The 16141-nt window shown below is 42.5% G+C and overlaps 1 protein-coding gene across 10 annotated transcripts in view; it reads right to left on the bottom strand.

Moving 5' to 3' along the window:
• NLGN4X (neuroligin 4 X-linked) overlaps nucleotides 1–16141 on the bottom strand; it is a 289067-nt gene that overhangs the window by 207232 nt on the left and 65694 nt on the right. For 9 of the 10 annotated variants that reach the window (XM_032391095.1, XM_032391094.1, XM_032391086.1 and 6 more), the window contains one exon: nucleotides 13511–14299. The exons of the other annotated variant lie outside the window; for it this stretch is intronic. In XM_032391095.1, coding sequence (XP_032246986.1) covers nucleotides 13511–13982 — 472 coding nt within the window. In that variant the 5' untranslated portion in view covers nucleotides 13983–14299. The remainder of the gene's footprint in view (nucleotides 1–13510; nucleotides 14300–16141) is intronic. 10 annotated transcript variants of the gene reach the window in all.

Raw genomic sequence — 16141 nt, forward strand, 5'->3', positions numbered from 1 at the left:
GGGCATTTAAAATGTTTTTTCACACATACTGTTATACTGTTTTTTGAAAAACCTATGTAGCACTTGACAAAAACGCCTACCAAAAGAAGTCATGCATGCACATTCTCTTCAGCACTGAATATTATTTTATTATGGCTTTGCTAATATTATCAGTAAAATGGTGTTTGCTCTTATTAAATTGCATTAATAACTCTCAAGAAAATTACCTGGGAAACTCTCAGAAAGACTTAGATCTGAATTCTGCTTTTCCCTTTTACACACTGGGTGATTTAGGTAAAGGATGAACCACTACTCCTAGCTTTATGTTTCCCCTTTGTGACTTAGCACTTTGGAGGGCTATTAGGTGCACTCACTGATAGAAAATGCATAAGCTTTAGTGCAAAGTGCTTGCTGTAAAAAACTCATTCTCTGAGTAGCAACTAATGTCATCTTCTTTGCCCTCACCACCACCACCATCACCATCATTATTGTCACCAGCATCAGCACCCCCACCATGATCACATCACCATCATCACCCCCATCACCATTGTCCTCAGCACCATCTTCAACACCATCATCAACACCATCAACACCATCACCATCATCAATCACCATCTTCATGGCTATCACCATCACCACTAACATCAAAATCATCATCATCATCACCAGGATGGTCATTATCACCTCCATCATCATAATCACGGCCATGATTATCTTCATTTCCATCATCTCTTTCACCACTATTATCAAAATCGTCATCTACTATTATTACTTCTACTATTACTGTCTATATATATTTATTTATGGGTTGGTTGTGTCCTTGGGCCACTATTCTATCAGTGTTTTCCTTAAAATTTGATTTTAAGGATCTATAGCTAACAATCCCTTGTTGTGTGTCTCTTAACTGCCTACAGATACACTTTGCAACTAGTTGCTCTTAGAGGTCACTCCAGAAATTTACCTTGGTCTAGGCTATATGGACCATGGTTTCTTTAATGGGTGTCATTATTTTTTTCTTCCTATTTTGTTCTAATGGCAGAAAGGAGTATTTGTTTATATTTGGTTTAACAATGTTTTAGGTCCAATTTTCTGAGGCCCTATTTATGACTATTTTCCATATCATTAATCCTATCATTAGCCATCATGTAAAGAGCCCTATAAATATGACTCTAATTGATATACAAACATATCTGTTATGACTATTATATGACAAAATCTTTGTCAGTATCACCTTCACAGTCATTAAAATTCAAATTCTTGGGGCCCATCCCCAGAAATGACGAGTCGGTAGCAGCCTGGGTGGAGCCTGGGAGTCTGCCTATGAAAAAGTTCCTGGTTAGTTTGAGAACAACTATGCTATGGCAACTCTGGACCCTGCCATCCTATGCATTAACTAGAAGATACCCAAATGACTTCATGAAGATTTCCCTTTACATCAAGGGTCAGCAAACTTTCTCTATAAATATTTTAGACTTTGCGGACCATATGCCCTCTTTTGAAGCTGTTTGATTCTGCCATTGTACTGTGAAAGCAGCCACAGAAATTAGGCACATTGATGTGGAAGGTTGTGTCCCATTAAACTTTTCTGCAAAAATAGGCAGCAGCATGATGGATTCCGCCTATGAGTCATATTGTCCCCTCGTTTCACATCTCTGAAAGGAAGTGAGGCCCTCCTTTCCCTGAACACTCATCCTTGTTGGGTTTCTCAATTTTCATAAGATCACATCGACCAATAGTCCCTGCAGCTCAGTTGATGACGGGATCATGCCACCATGCAATAAACTCACCGCAACAGTGACTGTACTTGGGATGTTTGGCCGAGCCAAGACTTCAAATTCACTTACTCAGTCTCTTAAACCATGCACAGCCAAGAGAATCAACATTAACATCAGCCTCCAGGCACCATCTTTGACCACATATTCTCTCCACCTGAAGTCCCCCTAACCCACCAATTTGGCCATCTGCTGTCCTTCGAAGTTCTCCTTAGTGTATTCTGACCTCTGAGTCTAGAAACATGTTCCTCCCAGATGTTCCCATATCTCTCCAACTGGTCACATCACAGCACTGATCATACGAAATGGTAATTCTGGCTCATTGTGTATCCTCCCCCTCCCCCCATATGATCTGCAAGGAAAAAGATGGTACCACATTCAGGAAAGTGGTCAATTAGCACATGTTCTGTAAGGATGCTCTGAATGAATACATTTATAAACTGCACTTTTGCTAATGTCAGGGGCTCATACAGAAGGAAATGTTAACAAACAAGCCAAAGAAATGCAATGAAGTAAGGGTCTAGGTGGCACCTACTTGGATTGACAGAGCTGCACAAGAATTGAAGACTAGGTTTTATCACCATCCCAAGAACCCACCCACCTCAAACTCTCAGAGAAGCCCAATGAGCATAGGAAGATGCTGAGTGGGATGTCGTGTGCTTCTTGCAGAATTCCGTAGACGCCACCTTGTCAACCATTTGCCCAGTGCCCTACAATGCAACTCTTACCAAGCCCTTCCCCCTGCTAAGAGCTTGGGCTGAGATTTTGTTCAAATTCAATTTCATTTCCCCTAGATCAACTCTCTAAATTGGATACTCCTTCAGTAAACCTAGCCCATTAGCTGGAACGGTTAAAAGAAATAGTAGACACAGTAGGTTACACCCTGTCCTAAACAGCTTGGTCCCCTTCAGGGCACGTTTTCTACCTGGAGTTATCGGTCATGCTACCCCTGCTTTGCCACCAGAGGACAACTTCCAGATCCAGATGTCCCTCTGGAGTGCAGTACCCAATGTGGTCCTGCCTCAGCGTTGTCTGAATATCAATTTCCTGATGTGCGAGACGTTCCTGTCACTTTATCGCTCTACATCACGCAAGGGTCCCCAGTGCTTGCTTACAAGACAACAACAGCAACAACTCATAAACAAGGTTTCCCATTTTCAAATCCTCAGGGTCTTCTCTGGGGCTAAAAAGGAAGAACTACCCTAGGTAGGGCTTTTCCGCCCCTGAAGCCATACCAGTCTTTCTTGTCTACTTTCTATCCCAAATAGGAGGGAGGGTAATGGACATCAATGGGTTTTGCCTGCTTAGCATCCTGTTTTCCTTTGGGGAGCTACCTTGCCTACATCAACCCTAAGGTAGGTCCTGTTGGATTCACACATCCCTCTCCCCATTCAGAAATGAATGCTAACCCAGGCCATGCTGATCAAAGGGTGTTTCCCCCCCTAGATTTGGAAATTGGTTTGAGTTGGCCTGTGACCCCAGCTGGGCCAGTGGCATCATCCCCAGGCCAATGTGCTTCTCAGAGCTCAAGGATGATATCACAGGGAAATGCTGGTGACCACTTTTTTTTTTTGCCCCATATGGAAATAGCATCACAGAGAGACAAAAGAAAGCCAATGATAAACCAAAAATGAGAGGTTACTAATAGCAATGACTCAGCCCTAAATCCAGGTGGCTTTAAACAACAAGAATTTATTGTCCCACTGTACTGCAGGACAGATGTATGAAATTATAGAGTCGTCCTGCAACACAGTGGGACAATAAATTCTTCTTGATGTCTGAAATTATGGAGTCAGCAGGGTTGGTTACTTGCCTAGAGTCTCGGGGATCACGATGTCTGTCTCTCTCAGTTCTTAGTTTCTGGTGGTTTTCAGAGATCCTTGGAGCTCCCTGGCTGGGAGATCCATCCCTCACTTCTTTGCCTCCATCTTCATATCATGTTCTATGTGTCTCTGTCTGTCTTTGTCCCTGTGTCTCCTCTTGTAAGGACACCACCCATAATGGATTTAGTGTCCTTCCGAATACAGTCTGACCTCATCTTACCTTGATTACATCTATTAAGAACCCTATCTCCAAGTAAGCTGACATTCATAGGTTCCAGGATTAGGACCTCAACATACCCTCTTTTTGGGGAGGGGGGCAACACAATTCAACCCATAACACAGATCAACTCAAAAACCCTTCAACAAGAGAAAAGTTTGAAGGATTAATAGCCATGCTATGATTTGTAAATGTTTTTAAAAGATTCTAACTGATATTCTGCAGCCTTAGAATAACAATTTCAAATCCTGTAGACCCCAAATATCTCTTGGGCTGGGACCTCATAATGTCTCCTCAGAGGTAATCTAATATCAATGATGATGATGTTGCTGTTGTTGACAGTGATGAGAACCACAGTAATAATAACAACAAAGCCTTAAGTAGAACAAAATGCTGGAGGAAGCTCATTTTCCCCTAAGTCTAGAGAAAGCCTTCTAAGATGATGATTCCTCTCATCTCAATGACTGTAACCTGTGAACTTTAATTAAGTTGTTGGAAAGGAGTCCAGAACCATGAAAATGAAAGCAAATCATAGTCGACGGTATTTAAAATCAGGCAAAGCACTGCTTTCTCAAAACCACAAATCAATTAGCTTGTTGGCCGTTCTATCACGATTTTAAGCTGCCTTCTCTTGTAGCACCTCTGGGGCTTGGTATTTTAGGGAAACGTCAGCAGACAGACTTTGGTGTGGCTGCAACTGGTCAAGATGATGCAAGTCGACATCCTGAGGGGTGGGCTCAGCCACAGCGGGAAATCGCTTCGCCCCAGTGTGTGCCCACAGTTTGTCATAGGAAGCCGAGGGATCCTATTTTCTACTACTTTCTAAATCTTGTCATAAACGAGGACACTACTTCTTTAAAAAATTGGGAGAACATCTGACTTTCAGGCACAGTACACATAAGCCAAGAGCTTCATGCATTTGCCAAACAACAAGAACAACAAAAAAAATCTAACATCGACTCTGGGTACATTTAGGACGTACATCGATATATTTTTTAAAAAGTACATACAAATGCATGCCTATTGGTGGACATCAGCAGTAATCATGGTTACCAAGAGCTCCATATCAGAGCAAATCATCGTGGGCAGCCTATGCACAGTAAGCTAGGTAGGAGGATAGGACGGTCTCAAAGACACTTGCAGGAGAAAGGTAAACCTGCTGAGGAGGTTTGCAAAAGAAGGCCCAGAAAGGGCATAACGTCTTGTCTTCAAAGACTTTGCAAGCAACAGAGTGAGAGAAAGCAGCCTCCCAAATTGCTCCAGCTCTGTTGGTAGAGATTTCACACGTATGGGTCACCAACCCTTTGTAACAAGAAGTGAACGCTCTCATAAAGCTGCAAAAGTCTTTCTGGGCCGGGTTCAAAAACGGCCGCGTGGTCAGGTGCTTCCCATTCATTCATTCATGCCGTGCGTACCAGCCGACACACAATGCATTCATTCCTTTATCCCGCCAATGTCCCCCTGCCTATAAAAGGTTTACAGTCTACTGGGTGTCTGTGTATCTGTTACGTACGTACTGCCCGTCTCTCATCGCTAGCCTGGTAACAGCAGGGACTTTGTTCTGTTCGCGATCGTCTTGCTTTGTGAGATTCAGCTTTGCTCGTCCCAATGCCACTTGGAGGATGGTTTGGTGCAGGGAGGCCCTGGCAATGTATCAGGAGTCCTGGGGTGGTCCCTGGCAGCTTGGCTGATGTTCCCTGTCTGTGTCTCTCCCCCGAGGGTGGGTGGCGGCCAGGAGGCAATGCCCGTGGCACAGTGGATGCCCAGGAATAGTTGTAGAAGGTATAAATGAAGGAAGATATTTTTTAAAGTTCTACAGTCTACCGGAGGTGTAGACTTGTAAAATAATGCTTGCATCCAAACTCTACCAACACACGGGAGGATGCTGCATCTCTGCGTAGGGCCTCAGAGTGTCAAGAATAGGGAGGTACCGCATTGCAGAAGACTGCGGATGGAATGACTCCTCCAGTTCCTCCCACGTGGAGGTCTTTATAATTCTGTGATGGACGTCCTGCTGGGTTCCATCACTTACTCCAGATAAACTCTGACAATGATAGTCAACATGCCAAAATCTCTTTCTTAAAAAAAAAAAAAAGAAAAAAAGGATGCAGGTGACTGGATGGCTCAGTGAGTTAGGTGTCTGATTGCAGCTCAGGTCATAATCCTCGAGTCCTGGGATCGAGTCCCACATGGGCTCCCTGCTCAGTGAGGAGTCTGCTTCTCCCTCTCTCTCTCCCCGCCCTCAAACAAATAAATAAAATCTTTAGGGAAATGCAAACAACTTGTGCTACACTGGGATTTGATCTCATTATTATATGCTTTAAGCTCAGAGGAAAGATCTAATCTACGTCGATATATTTTAAACATTTAAATTTTCTTGGGAAAGACACAGCTTTCTGTCTGTGCTTTGCTACTATTTTTGGATCTAAACTATTTTTAAATATGCAAAATTAATATAATTTTGTTGCATATTATCTGGATACATGACAAAACATAGTGATAAAAGTACTTCAGTAGATAAAAAATTGGGGGGAAGACAGAAAGCTTTTAATAAATGATTTTTAAAAAAATTTCAGGTGATAAAAGTACATTGGAATTTGATAAGAACGGAACCTTATGTTCTTTGATTTAAACTCACCACACAGTCCGCTGAGAAGAAAAATGTGTGTTAGAATTCCTTGGGTTGGAATTCCAGTTATGAATCCTCCAATGTCAAAAATGAAAACCCTGCAAAAAACACCCAAGTGGGTGCTTTGCATGTTAGATTATAGTATCAATGCACCTTTCTATCATTTTGTTAGGTTTTATCTCTCCTTCTGTCCCATTTTTGCACTTTTTATGTCTTGGCCCATCTAGAGAAGCAATAAACAAGGAGCTTACTTTGGGAGACTCAGAAACCATTTCCTCGCTGCACAACATAGGTGTGTATTCCTTGTGTATTCATGTCAGGATTGGTGGAAAACTTTCCATCGTGGATCCTCAACGGAAAACATCAACTTACAGATTACCTGCCTTTTTTTTTTCTTGAAATCCTAAAGAACTCTCTGAATTCTTCTGCCCACTTTCTGAACCTCGAGTTTTGTTGGGGCTCATTCATTTTCCAAGCAAAGAGCTTACATTTCCTTGTTATCCCCAGTTGGACTGGTCCAATGTCTTGTGTGGGGTAAGTGCAAAGAGTCATTTTTCAAATCAATAATTTTTATTTTTTTATCTTTTTTTCAAATCAATAATGTTTAAATGAGTCAGCTAAAAGGGCTCTCAGGAGAGTGTGGGTTGAAAGAGGGAAGAAAAGACAAAGAATCAGAGCTGAGGTCAGGAGATCAATAGATGGTGTGGCCTGAGGTGGGAGTAAAGTCAACACATAGCAGGTGGATGGGATGTTAGGGGAATATTGGATGATCACTTTTGGGTGGAGTGATGATTAGGTCCCAAAAGAGATGGAGCAGAACGTAGCTGAAGGCATCCATTTAAGGAAGAAAGAGGGTTAATGAGCATTTTCCTATCTTGTGGAAATGTACCACAAAAGCTCCTTTGCTTGAAAAGAGTAAAAACTTTCTGTGTTCCTTCCCTTTCTGATGGGAACACCACCCTGTCCCACGCCCTGGGGCAGACTTGTTGAGTACTGTGCTCAGGACCACATTCCCAGCAGACAAGAGGGCGTTCTGCTTAGCTGGGACATCAGAATGCTTGGGATTTTAGAGAGGACAGAAAAGTATAGGAGTTCTTCTGTTCAAGTTGACTTTCCCAAAAATCATAACACATTTGATCTTAATTGAACTGTGGATCTCTCTCGTTGGCTTTCCTCCAACACCTTATACAAACACACACACACACACACACACACACACACACACAATATACCTTCACTCTCCAAATATCTCTTTTCCAAAGAGAAATCTAATAGGAATTTTTTCCCATTTTTTAAGAAATCTGCTTCACGTTTGTGGAAACCTATTTCTCTGAAAAGAAATATAGAATATCTGATTGAATTAATAAAACAGAGACTCCTCATCTTCCTTAACAAGTATTAGTAGGGGAATAGATCACTCAGACTATCTCCCCCCACCCCGTTGTCGCCTGTGAGTTCCGAGTATGATCTGTGGGTCTGATTTATTTACGTAGGGTCACTGTTTTGCATCTCACACACCCTCTGTGGTCCTCAAATCCAAAGCTAAGGAAATCTCTCCTTCTGTCCGTGTTTGCTACAGTTTATAGGTCAATGCACCAAGGACAAGTGTTCTTACACACAGAGGAGGAACGTGACACAAATCCAGTGTGAAAACAGCCTGGTTTAGAACCAAAACACACAGTAGGAAGGCAGGGACCTACTCCGGACCACCGTACCCGAGAAATGGGATCTTCCAGTAAACGGTCATGTAAGGAGATTCATATTAAAATTCACATGAAGTTAAATGTATAACATATTGACCTTTTCCATTTCACCATTATTTCTATAATTATATTGTTACTCATAATTTATAATGATCCAGCGGCTTACTCCAAAATTGCTATAACCCTAAACAACATTCGGAGGAGGTATACCAGGAATGTTATTATTACTAATAGCCGAGGTCACTAAATATTGAGCCAATATTGTCTCAGCCAAGACAATATGGAAAATAAATGGCCGTGTCCGAACTAGCGGTATCAGTTGGCAACAAATAAAGCTCTTCGGTGTCCCGAAAGCAGGAGTGTGCAAGAAAATGAGCAAATTGTTGGAAACGGACAGATTCTAGCAGACCAGTCGCGTGCCCAGTTCCCATCTTAAACGTTTTTTTGCAATATTGTTTATGATATGCACCATATGGGGAGTCGGGTTCTTAACACATTTTACGTAATTGAGACTTGTTCTAATTGTGAGAAACATCTAAGTTGCAAATGGGATGGAATTACAGTCCATCTGATGGAAAGTAAGGGATAAGTCTCTTTTTAGGGAATGATTTTGCTCTATTTTCCAAACAAGTATAATTCACACTACCCAAATAGTATTTTCTAAACATACACAATTGCTCAACCCTCAGTAAGGGTACGATTCTATGTTCAAATGGGCAAAATCTTCTGAGCTGATGGAAAAATGCATGTTTTCAGAAATCCACTCCAGTCGAACCGTCTTCACAAAATACTAAATTCCTTTCAATGAATCGCTGTCAGGGAGATATTTGTTCAATCATCTTTCATAATTATCTTCCCTCACAAGCTACGTCTACGCAACGTCAAACATCCAGGTGACACATGGAAACGGCAATCACCGAATTGTTTTCACGTCGTTGCATGCTGATGTGGATTGGTTAAAACGTCTGTCTCACTGTGTTAACTCACTTAAGTTTTACTTTGTCACCTGGATTCTGCCATTATCTGCATACACTTGGACTATCTGTGACTTGATGAGAAGAGAAAGGAAATTAATTTCTCCTTTATCTCACATAAAAAAAAAAAAGAGTATTATTGTCTTTGGATGTTCTAAGGCACTCTCCCAAGAAATGAATTTTAATGCTTTCTCGATGATTAATTTCTGTAACTCACATAAGATGCTGGAAATTCATTTCACAACTGAGGCTGAAAAAGACAGAGCTTAGGAATAAAGCAGAGCAGAATAATTCTCTGCTCTTTGAAAAAAAAATTGTATTCCCTCTAAATTCCCTTTTATTAAAGCCATACTCAGTCCTGGCAGAAATGATGGTCCCTTGGTCTTATTCCTTAAGCTGACCCCTGCACGAATGCAGTAAATAATTATGTTCTAGACAGGAAACATGTATTATGCACGGGGCTGACATTTATATTAGACCCCATGTGCACATGCAATTTCGCTGATACATTCTGGTTCCCTTTTTGACGATTAATTATGTTCCACGAATACAGGACTAGAGAGAGGTCACATGTGCAGGAGACGAGGGTAAAGCACTCTACGTGGATGAATGCCTTAACCTCCCGGCACTTCTCAATCAGACACAGAAGGAAATGGGAGGCAAAACAAGCCAAGGACGCTGCCTACAGTCCCTCGGCTGGTAAGGGGACAAGATGGCATTTTTAACCCAAGCAGGCATGTTCTTAGAGCTATTCCTATAAGCTCAACAGGAGGAGTGAACCAAATTTACATTAAAAAGCTTGAAGAAAACAAAACAAAACAAAAGAGTCACTCTGCCCAGAACAGATCAGATCTTGAGGTCTAGACAGGAAGAGTGGAGAGCCCAAAATATTTAGCCAGCGTAGGTGCAAAGAGGACAAGAAGCCATTGAGAGGTGTAGCTTTAAGACCTAAGAGGACAACTTGGATGTTTTGCTGTAGGTCCTCCGTGGACACTGACTCTGGAAATTCGTTTTAGGTGCCTGGGTAAATTTGAATGTCCCTTTATTACGTCCCTATGTAAAATCGTTGTATTTCCTAAATATGGCATTTAGTAGGATTTTCCCTGACGCTGTAATAACCCAGTGGACAAAAAGGTTGGATGTGTGCACTATATCTTAATGCCTCAAATCTGCCAAGTGTCTGCCCACAAACTGGGGCCAGTATCGTCTTCTTGCTACCCATGCGGGAAGCAGCACATTTTAACCACCCAGCATTAAGATAAGAGTGTTTTTCTATCAATAATACTTGAGGTTGAAAGGGAAGCCAAGAAGAGTCTCAGAAAGGGTAGGGGTTCAGAAGGCTCACAACAAAATAATTTTTTCAGCGATTTCTTTGTTTTCAATTAGGGTAGAGACTTGACTGCGTTTCAATTAGGATTTTAACACACCCTCACAAATGTCGCCGCTTCCTAAAGCAGCCAACGGGAGCTACCTTACAGTTTTGTAGCTCAGAGTTGCATGGGGCTAAAATCAACGTGGCAAGAGTGGCCGGGCATCTTTCTGGGGCCCCCGGGGAGAATCCATTTCCTGGTCTTTTCTAGCGTCTAGAAGCGGCCCACACTCCTCGCCTCCTGGTATCCTCCAAGCCAGGAAGGCTAGGTGTGTCTTTACTGTTGCTCACGAGCTCTGATGATTTGTGTCTCTCTGTTCCCTAATTGAGGGTCTTTGCTCTTAAATACTGGGCCCACCCAGGTAATCCAACATACGCTCCCTTTATCGTCAAGTCAGCTGATGAGCAAATCTAATTCCACTTGCAAGCTAAATTCATTCCCCTTTGCCATGGAAGGTCACAGAGTCACGGGTTCCAGGGATTAGGATGGAGACACCTTGGGGGAGTCCGTATTCTGCCTCCAAGTAGACACTTGTCCCGAAATTAGGAATTCTTGTGTCTTTTGCAACCATTAACATCTAAAGCGTGCCCAGCACATAGTAGATAATCAGAACTGTTTTTGGCAGTGAAGTCAGTTTGTACCTGGTCATCACCCGCAGTATCTGGGTGATGCAGAGAGATCAATCTAAAAAACTGAGGTATCAGAGTGCAATTTTTAATTCCGAATATCCAATACTGCTGTTTACACTGTTAAATCAATGCACTGATATGATAAGATCGCCCATAAAGGGAGGTCTTTGGAGGAATCAGCACGATGCCATAATTTTCATGTGTTATTAAGGACGGGGAGTTTATTCATTAAGTGAATAGCCAATAATTAAATATCTAAAGCTCCACATTGCTTCTCAAATGGATGCAAATATTTAAAAAAAAAAGAAAGAAAGAAAAGAAACTAGAAAACTCCTGACCCAACGGGCTGTGATTTGTTGTTTGTACAAAATGCCAGTATTTACATATTGTAGGAAAACAGATTCTACGTTTTTCAGCCCCTACTGGATTTCTGATTCTCTTGTCAAGATCGCGCGACGTACCGCAGGCAAACATGTTCTGAGAATCCTGAAGACGTAAAGAGGTGGCCCCGGGTTTATTCTTAAGGTGCGATGGCTTTCCCATGGGGTAGCACTTTTTGCATTTTATATTTGGGCATATAAAATGGCCCACAGTGAAATGGCCCAACTGTTTATGGTTTTGAGCCACACAACTGCACATCCACGGTGGTTCTGTAATCAGGGAGGTTCCTGATTTTCCTCCGGGAGAGGGATTTGAATCATTTATCCTGCTTTGTTCTCCCCGTCTCCTTTTCTGCCTTCCCTTCTTTTTGCTTTTTATTTGCACCGTTGACGACGAAAAGGAGCACGCGCCAGGCGACTTTAGAAGTGAGGTGTGTCATCGGGTTTTGGGTGCAGTGAGCTCTGCCCACACTTATGCACAAGGCAGTCACTGAGGCAGGTCCGAGCACTGCGTGCAAATACGGCATCCAAGTGTCACTCTAACCCGTGAACGTCGCATTCAGACCTAGGCTTTGCAAGATAATTGTGTGATCTCTTCCCATGATGACGAGGGCCCCACCCACCAGAGACTGCGAATATAATAAAGCACCACCTTCCCATTTCTTTCTCTGGGTGTTCTCTGTGATCTCGGTAACACAACCCTGGCCTGGCGTTTCAAGACACCCTACATGAGCTACGTTGTAGCATTTACGTGCAGAAAGCACAATATGGCGGGTCCAGGACAACTTTGGAGATCGTGGATAATGTCATCCTCTCTTTCAGACCTTCAGCCAAATCTCAACTGAAAATCATTCTCCGAGTATTCAAGGGAAAGAAAAATGGAATTTCTCCCCTAAAAGTTACAAAGGACACACTGCAGTTTCTACAGTAGATGATGTCTCTGATTCCTGTAAATTACTTCTTTTAATTCCAGGAAGATTTATGTTCTAGGCTTTTCTTGCTCCTTGTCTAAAAATAGCACATGCGAATGGTAAGTGAGGAATGTGTTCACATTGTGGTGTACCTTTGTCTGGTTAGCCTTTCTAAAAAAATGTTTTTAATTTGAAACCTACACAGAGAAGGAGATAATCGAATTTTACTACCATTGGATTAAATTAATAAATCAAACATCATCGTTTTTTACAGATTTTCACTGCTGTGTTATTGAAAACAAAGGAGCCATTTTGTTCAAGCAAGCACATTATTTCCTAATATAGCTAGAATCATCTAAGGACACCCGTCTGCCATCTGATTGCTGTGAATACTGGGAGGAAACAAGGTGCAAATTGATGTTAGCAACACAGATTCTAAACAAAGAAATCCAACCATTTTATGAAATATTCCTTGCTTCTGTATTTAAAACAATCCATGGTTTTCCTTTCAAGCCTCAATAGAAGAAAGAAGAAAGAAAGAAAGAAAGAAAGAAAGAAAGAAAGAAAGAAAGAAAGAAAAAAGAAAAAGAAAGAAAGAAAGAAGAAAGAAAGAAAGAAAGAAAGAAGAAAGAGAAAGAAAGAAAGAAAGAAGAAAGAGAAAGAAAGGGAGAAGGAAGGAAGGAAGGAAGGGAGAGCTAAAATCTTAAGGCATTAAAGCAAAAGAAACCATGCCTTATAATCTTCAGTTTGCTAACTCGAGCATGATAATGTTCTTAATTCTATTGTTTTCTCTAGATTTCATTTTCCTATATAGATAATAAAGGTATACTATGTAACTGTCTATGCTCAGACTGGTGACCAACTTCAAACCCTGTAACACGCTGAAAAGGCAATACATGATAATAATTAAGTCATTAATTATAGCATTGTCCACTTCCTAGATGCTCAATAAATACAAGTGTCATGATTTATAAGGTAGGGCAATAGCTACATTCAGAATATGAAAAAGAAAATAACTGGGTTATAGAAAAAAAAATCATGCACAAGATATTCTAAACGCCTCTTGGCCAACCTGACACCTGAGTGAGCAGGTGCTGTTTCCTGTTTTCAATAAAGTACTTACCATCTTCGGTGGGCACGTAGATATTTAGGTAAAGGCAGTCTTCGTTTTGATCTTGAACATAGGTCATTAAAGTATCCAAATTGGCAGTAAACCAGATGGGCAGCATATCATGCAATAAAGACCTCTCATCTAGGTGTTGGGGGCACACAGCCGCGAACTGGGTGGCATTTCGAACTCCAGTCCATGAGGATGGGGGTTCTGGGGGCTGAAACCGCCTCTCTCCAGTGGGAGGCGAGGCATAGGGAACCCCCAAGTATTGCTCCACGGGACCCAAAATCTCATTGGGCAATGGTGTTCTTAGGCCCCGGATTTTGCCATAATTTGTGTTGACGACTGGATACTGTGCTTGGCTGTCAATGAGTGTGAAGCGAATGGCAAGAGCGGTTATCCACAGGAGAACGTTGGAGTTCAACATGACGCAGACCGGGGTGAAGAACAGTGGCAGCCATAACAGTCCCTTGGGTCTCGACATTGTTCACTGCCACATCCGTGGGGGTCTGTGTGATGCAACTCCAAGCAAGCAAAGCCGGGAAGCGAGCCTGCAGACAGAGAGGGCTTTCCAGGGAGCAGAAGGCCCAGGAGAGGAGCCTCTGAGATGGGTCATAGACAGAGCCCGAGGTTAAGGACACACCCAGCTGTCTTCTCGGCAGCCCATTGCAGGAGAGAGCAGCCCTCTCTTAATCCTGGAAGTGAATTCCAGCAGGTGTGAGGCTCCAAGGACACAGTGACCATCCAACACCTCCCAAGGACAAGGATTCCTTAGGAAAACTCCAAGGCAGAGCAGTCCGCCTAATGGGGAAAGAAAGCAGATGAGAATAATGAAGCCAAGGGAAGCCGAGCAACCCACAGGTCTTCCCTGCAACACTCAACGTCACTCGATGAAATGCTCATTCACTGATGAATCTGTCCACTCACACCTCCACGGAGAAGAATCTAGCAAGAACATGACTTGCCTTAATTCTTGCTGGGCACCCCATGATCTGGAACGATGCACGGCATTTAGAAAACATTCAACAAGTTTCCGTTGAATCAACACACAAATCCCCAAAAGTTACACATCTCGTTCAGAAGACTGTAACGATGTCTCCCAATTTCACTATTTACAAAGACTGGTCGGTCAGTAGATAGGTAGCCCCAATACAGTGTTTCTCAAATGTCTAAGGAAACTGCCACTTCTCCCTAAGGGGATATGCATGGAGCCTATCAACGGTTTTCGGTATGAGAGTAGGAGAAATGTGGGACAGGGCTTTATGTCGTGTGGATATTTATCAGATACACAAACGGAGCATGACCTAACGGAAAGAGCGTAGGCTCTGGATTCTAACCCTTCTTGGGCTATTCCGTGGCGTGTACCATGAGGCTACACACATCATCACCCTGGAACTCTGCTCCTCGTAAAAACAGAGCAAGATGGAACAATTCACATATCGGCTGTAGTATGTGCCACCAGAACATCAATCATAAGTAAAAGCGTCTATACGGCCATCCTGATTTTCACATAAAGCCATCCACAGCAAACCTTTCACCTCACAGCCCATTTTATTTATTTTTGTTTGTTTGTGCGGCCCATTTCAAATTTTTTTAAGATTTTATTTATTTATTTGAGAGAGAGAGGCAGGCTCCCTGCTGAGCTGGGAGCCCGATGCAGGGCTCAATCCCAGGACTCCGAGATCATGACCTGAGCTGAAGGCAGACGCTTAACTGACTGAGCCACCCAAGGTGGGTGCCCCAAGCACCCCATTTTAAAACCTGATGGTACATTTGAGCTACCCTCCGTTGAGTGGGATCTCCCAGAGTTGTCTGGATGTAGAACCTATGACTCTCACTAGATAAATCATTCCTCTTATGACAGTAAAGAATGTTGGGCCTGACTGGGAGAGGATTGTAAATGACCCATTAGGGAAAGAAAATATTACATTAGATGTTGGAAGCAGTATAGCTTTAAATAGAGCATTCTTCAACTCAAAAACAGACACATGTGCCTGGAAAGATGTCATGGGTGATTCAGAGTATTTCTGGACTAGAGGATAATGATGCATTTAAGTGGATGGTTGAGCACTTATTGACTAATATGTCAATAAGCTCTTTTTTTTTTTTTTTTTTTTTTAGGGAAAGCTACCAGAGCTGGATCTGTCATGGAGCTACACCACCTCCGGAGGAAATTCCATAGTCGCAGACACCCTGGGCCAAGTTCATCAGAGCTGAATGAAAATGCACTCTGAGTCTGGGTTGTACCATTGAAACTGAAAAATAGCATCACACCAAACAGTGGATGTATGTGTTTGCTTCTATCTTTGAATTCTGCCGTGGACAACATTTGGATTTCTGCCACACCGTGATCCAATTTCTGAATAATTAGGAGGCAGACAAGAACAAGAAAGAGGTGATGACATGTTTGGAATCTTTTGTTTTCCCGAAAGCCCTTCTGATGTTGAATCAGTATTAGCTGCTCCTTCTGGAGCCTTCCTGGTGATAAAAGGAGACACCATTAATTTGTGACTCTGGCGGACTTGGGCCCTCGAATGCTAAGTCTGTGAGCTGAGGAAAGTGAGCTGAGCTGCCTGGGATTTAGGTAAATGCTCTATCGTACCTTCTTCATGGGGTCTGGTGAGCAGGAATGAGGCACTATGC

Source organism: Phoca vitulina, unplaced genomic scaffold (assembly GCF_004348235.1).
Source record: "Phoca vitulina isolate PV1807 unplaced genomic scaffold, GSC_HSeal_1.0 scaffold60, whole genome shotgun sequence".
NCBI lineage: Eukaryota > Metazoa > Chordata > Mammalia > Carnivora > Phocidae > Phoca > Phoca vitulina.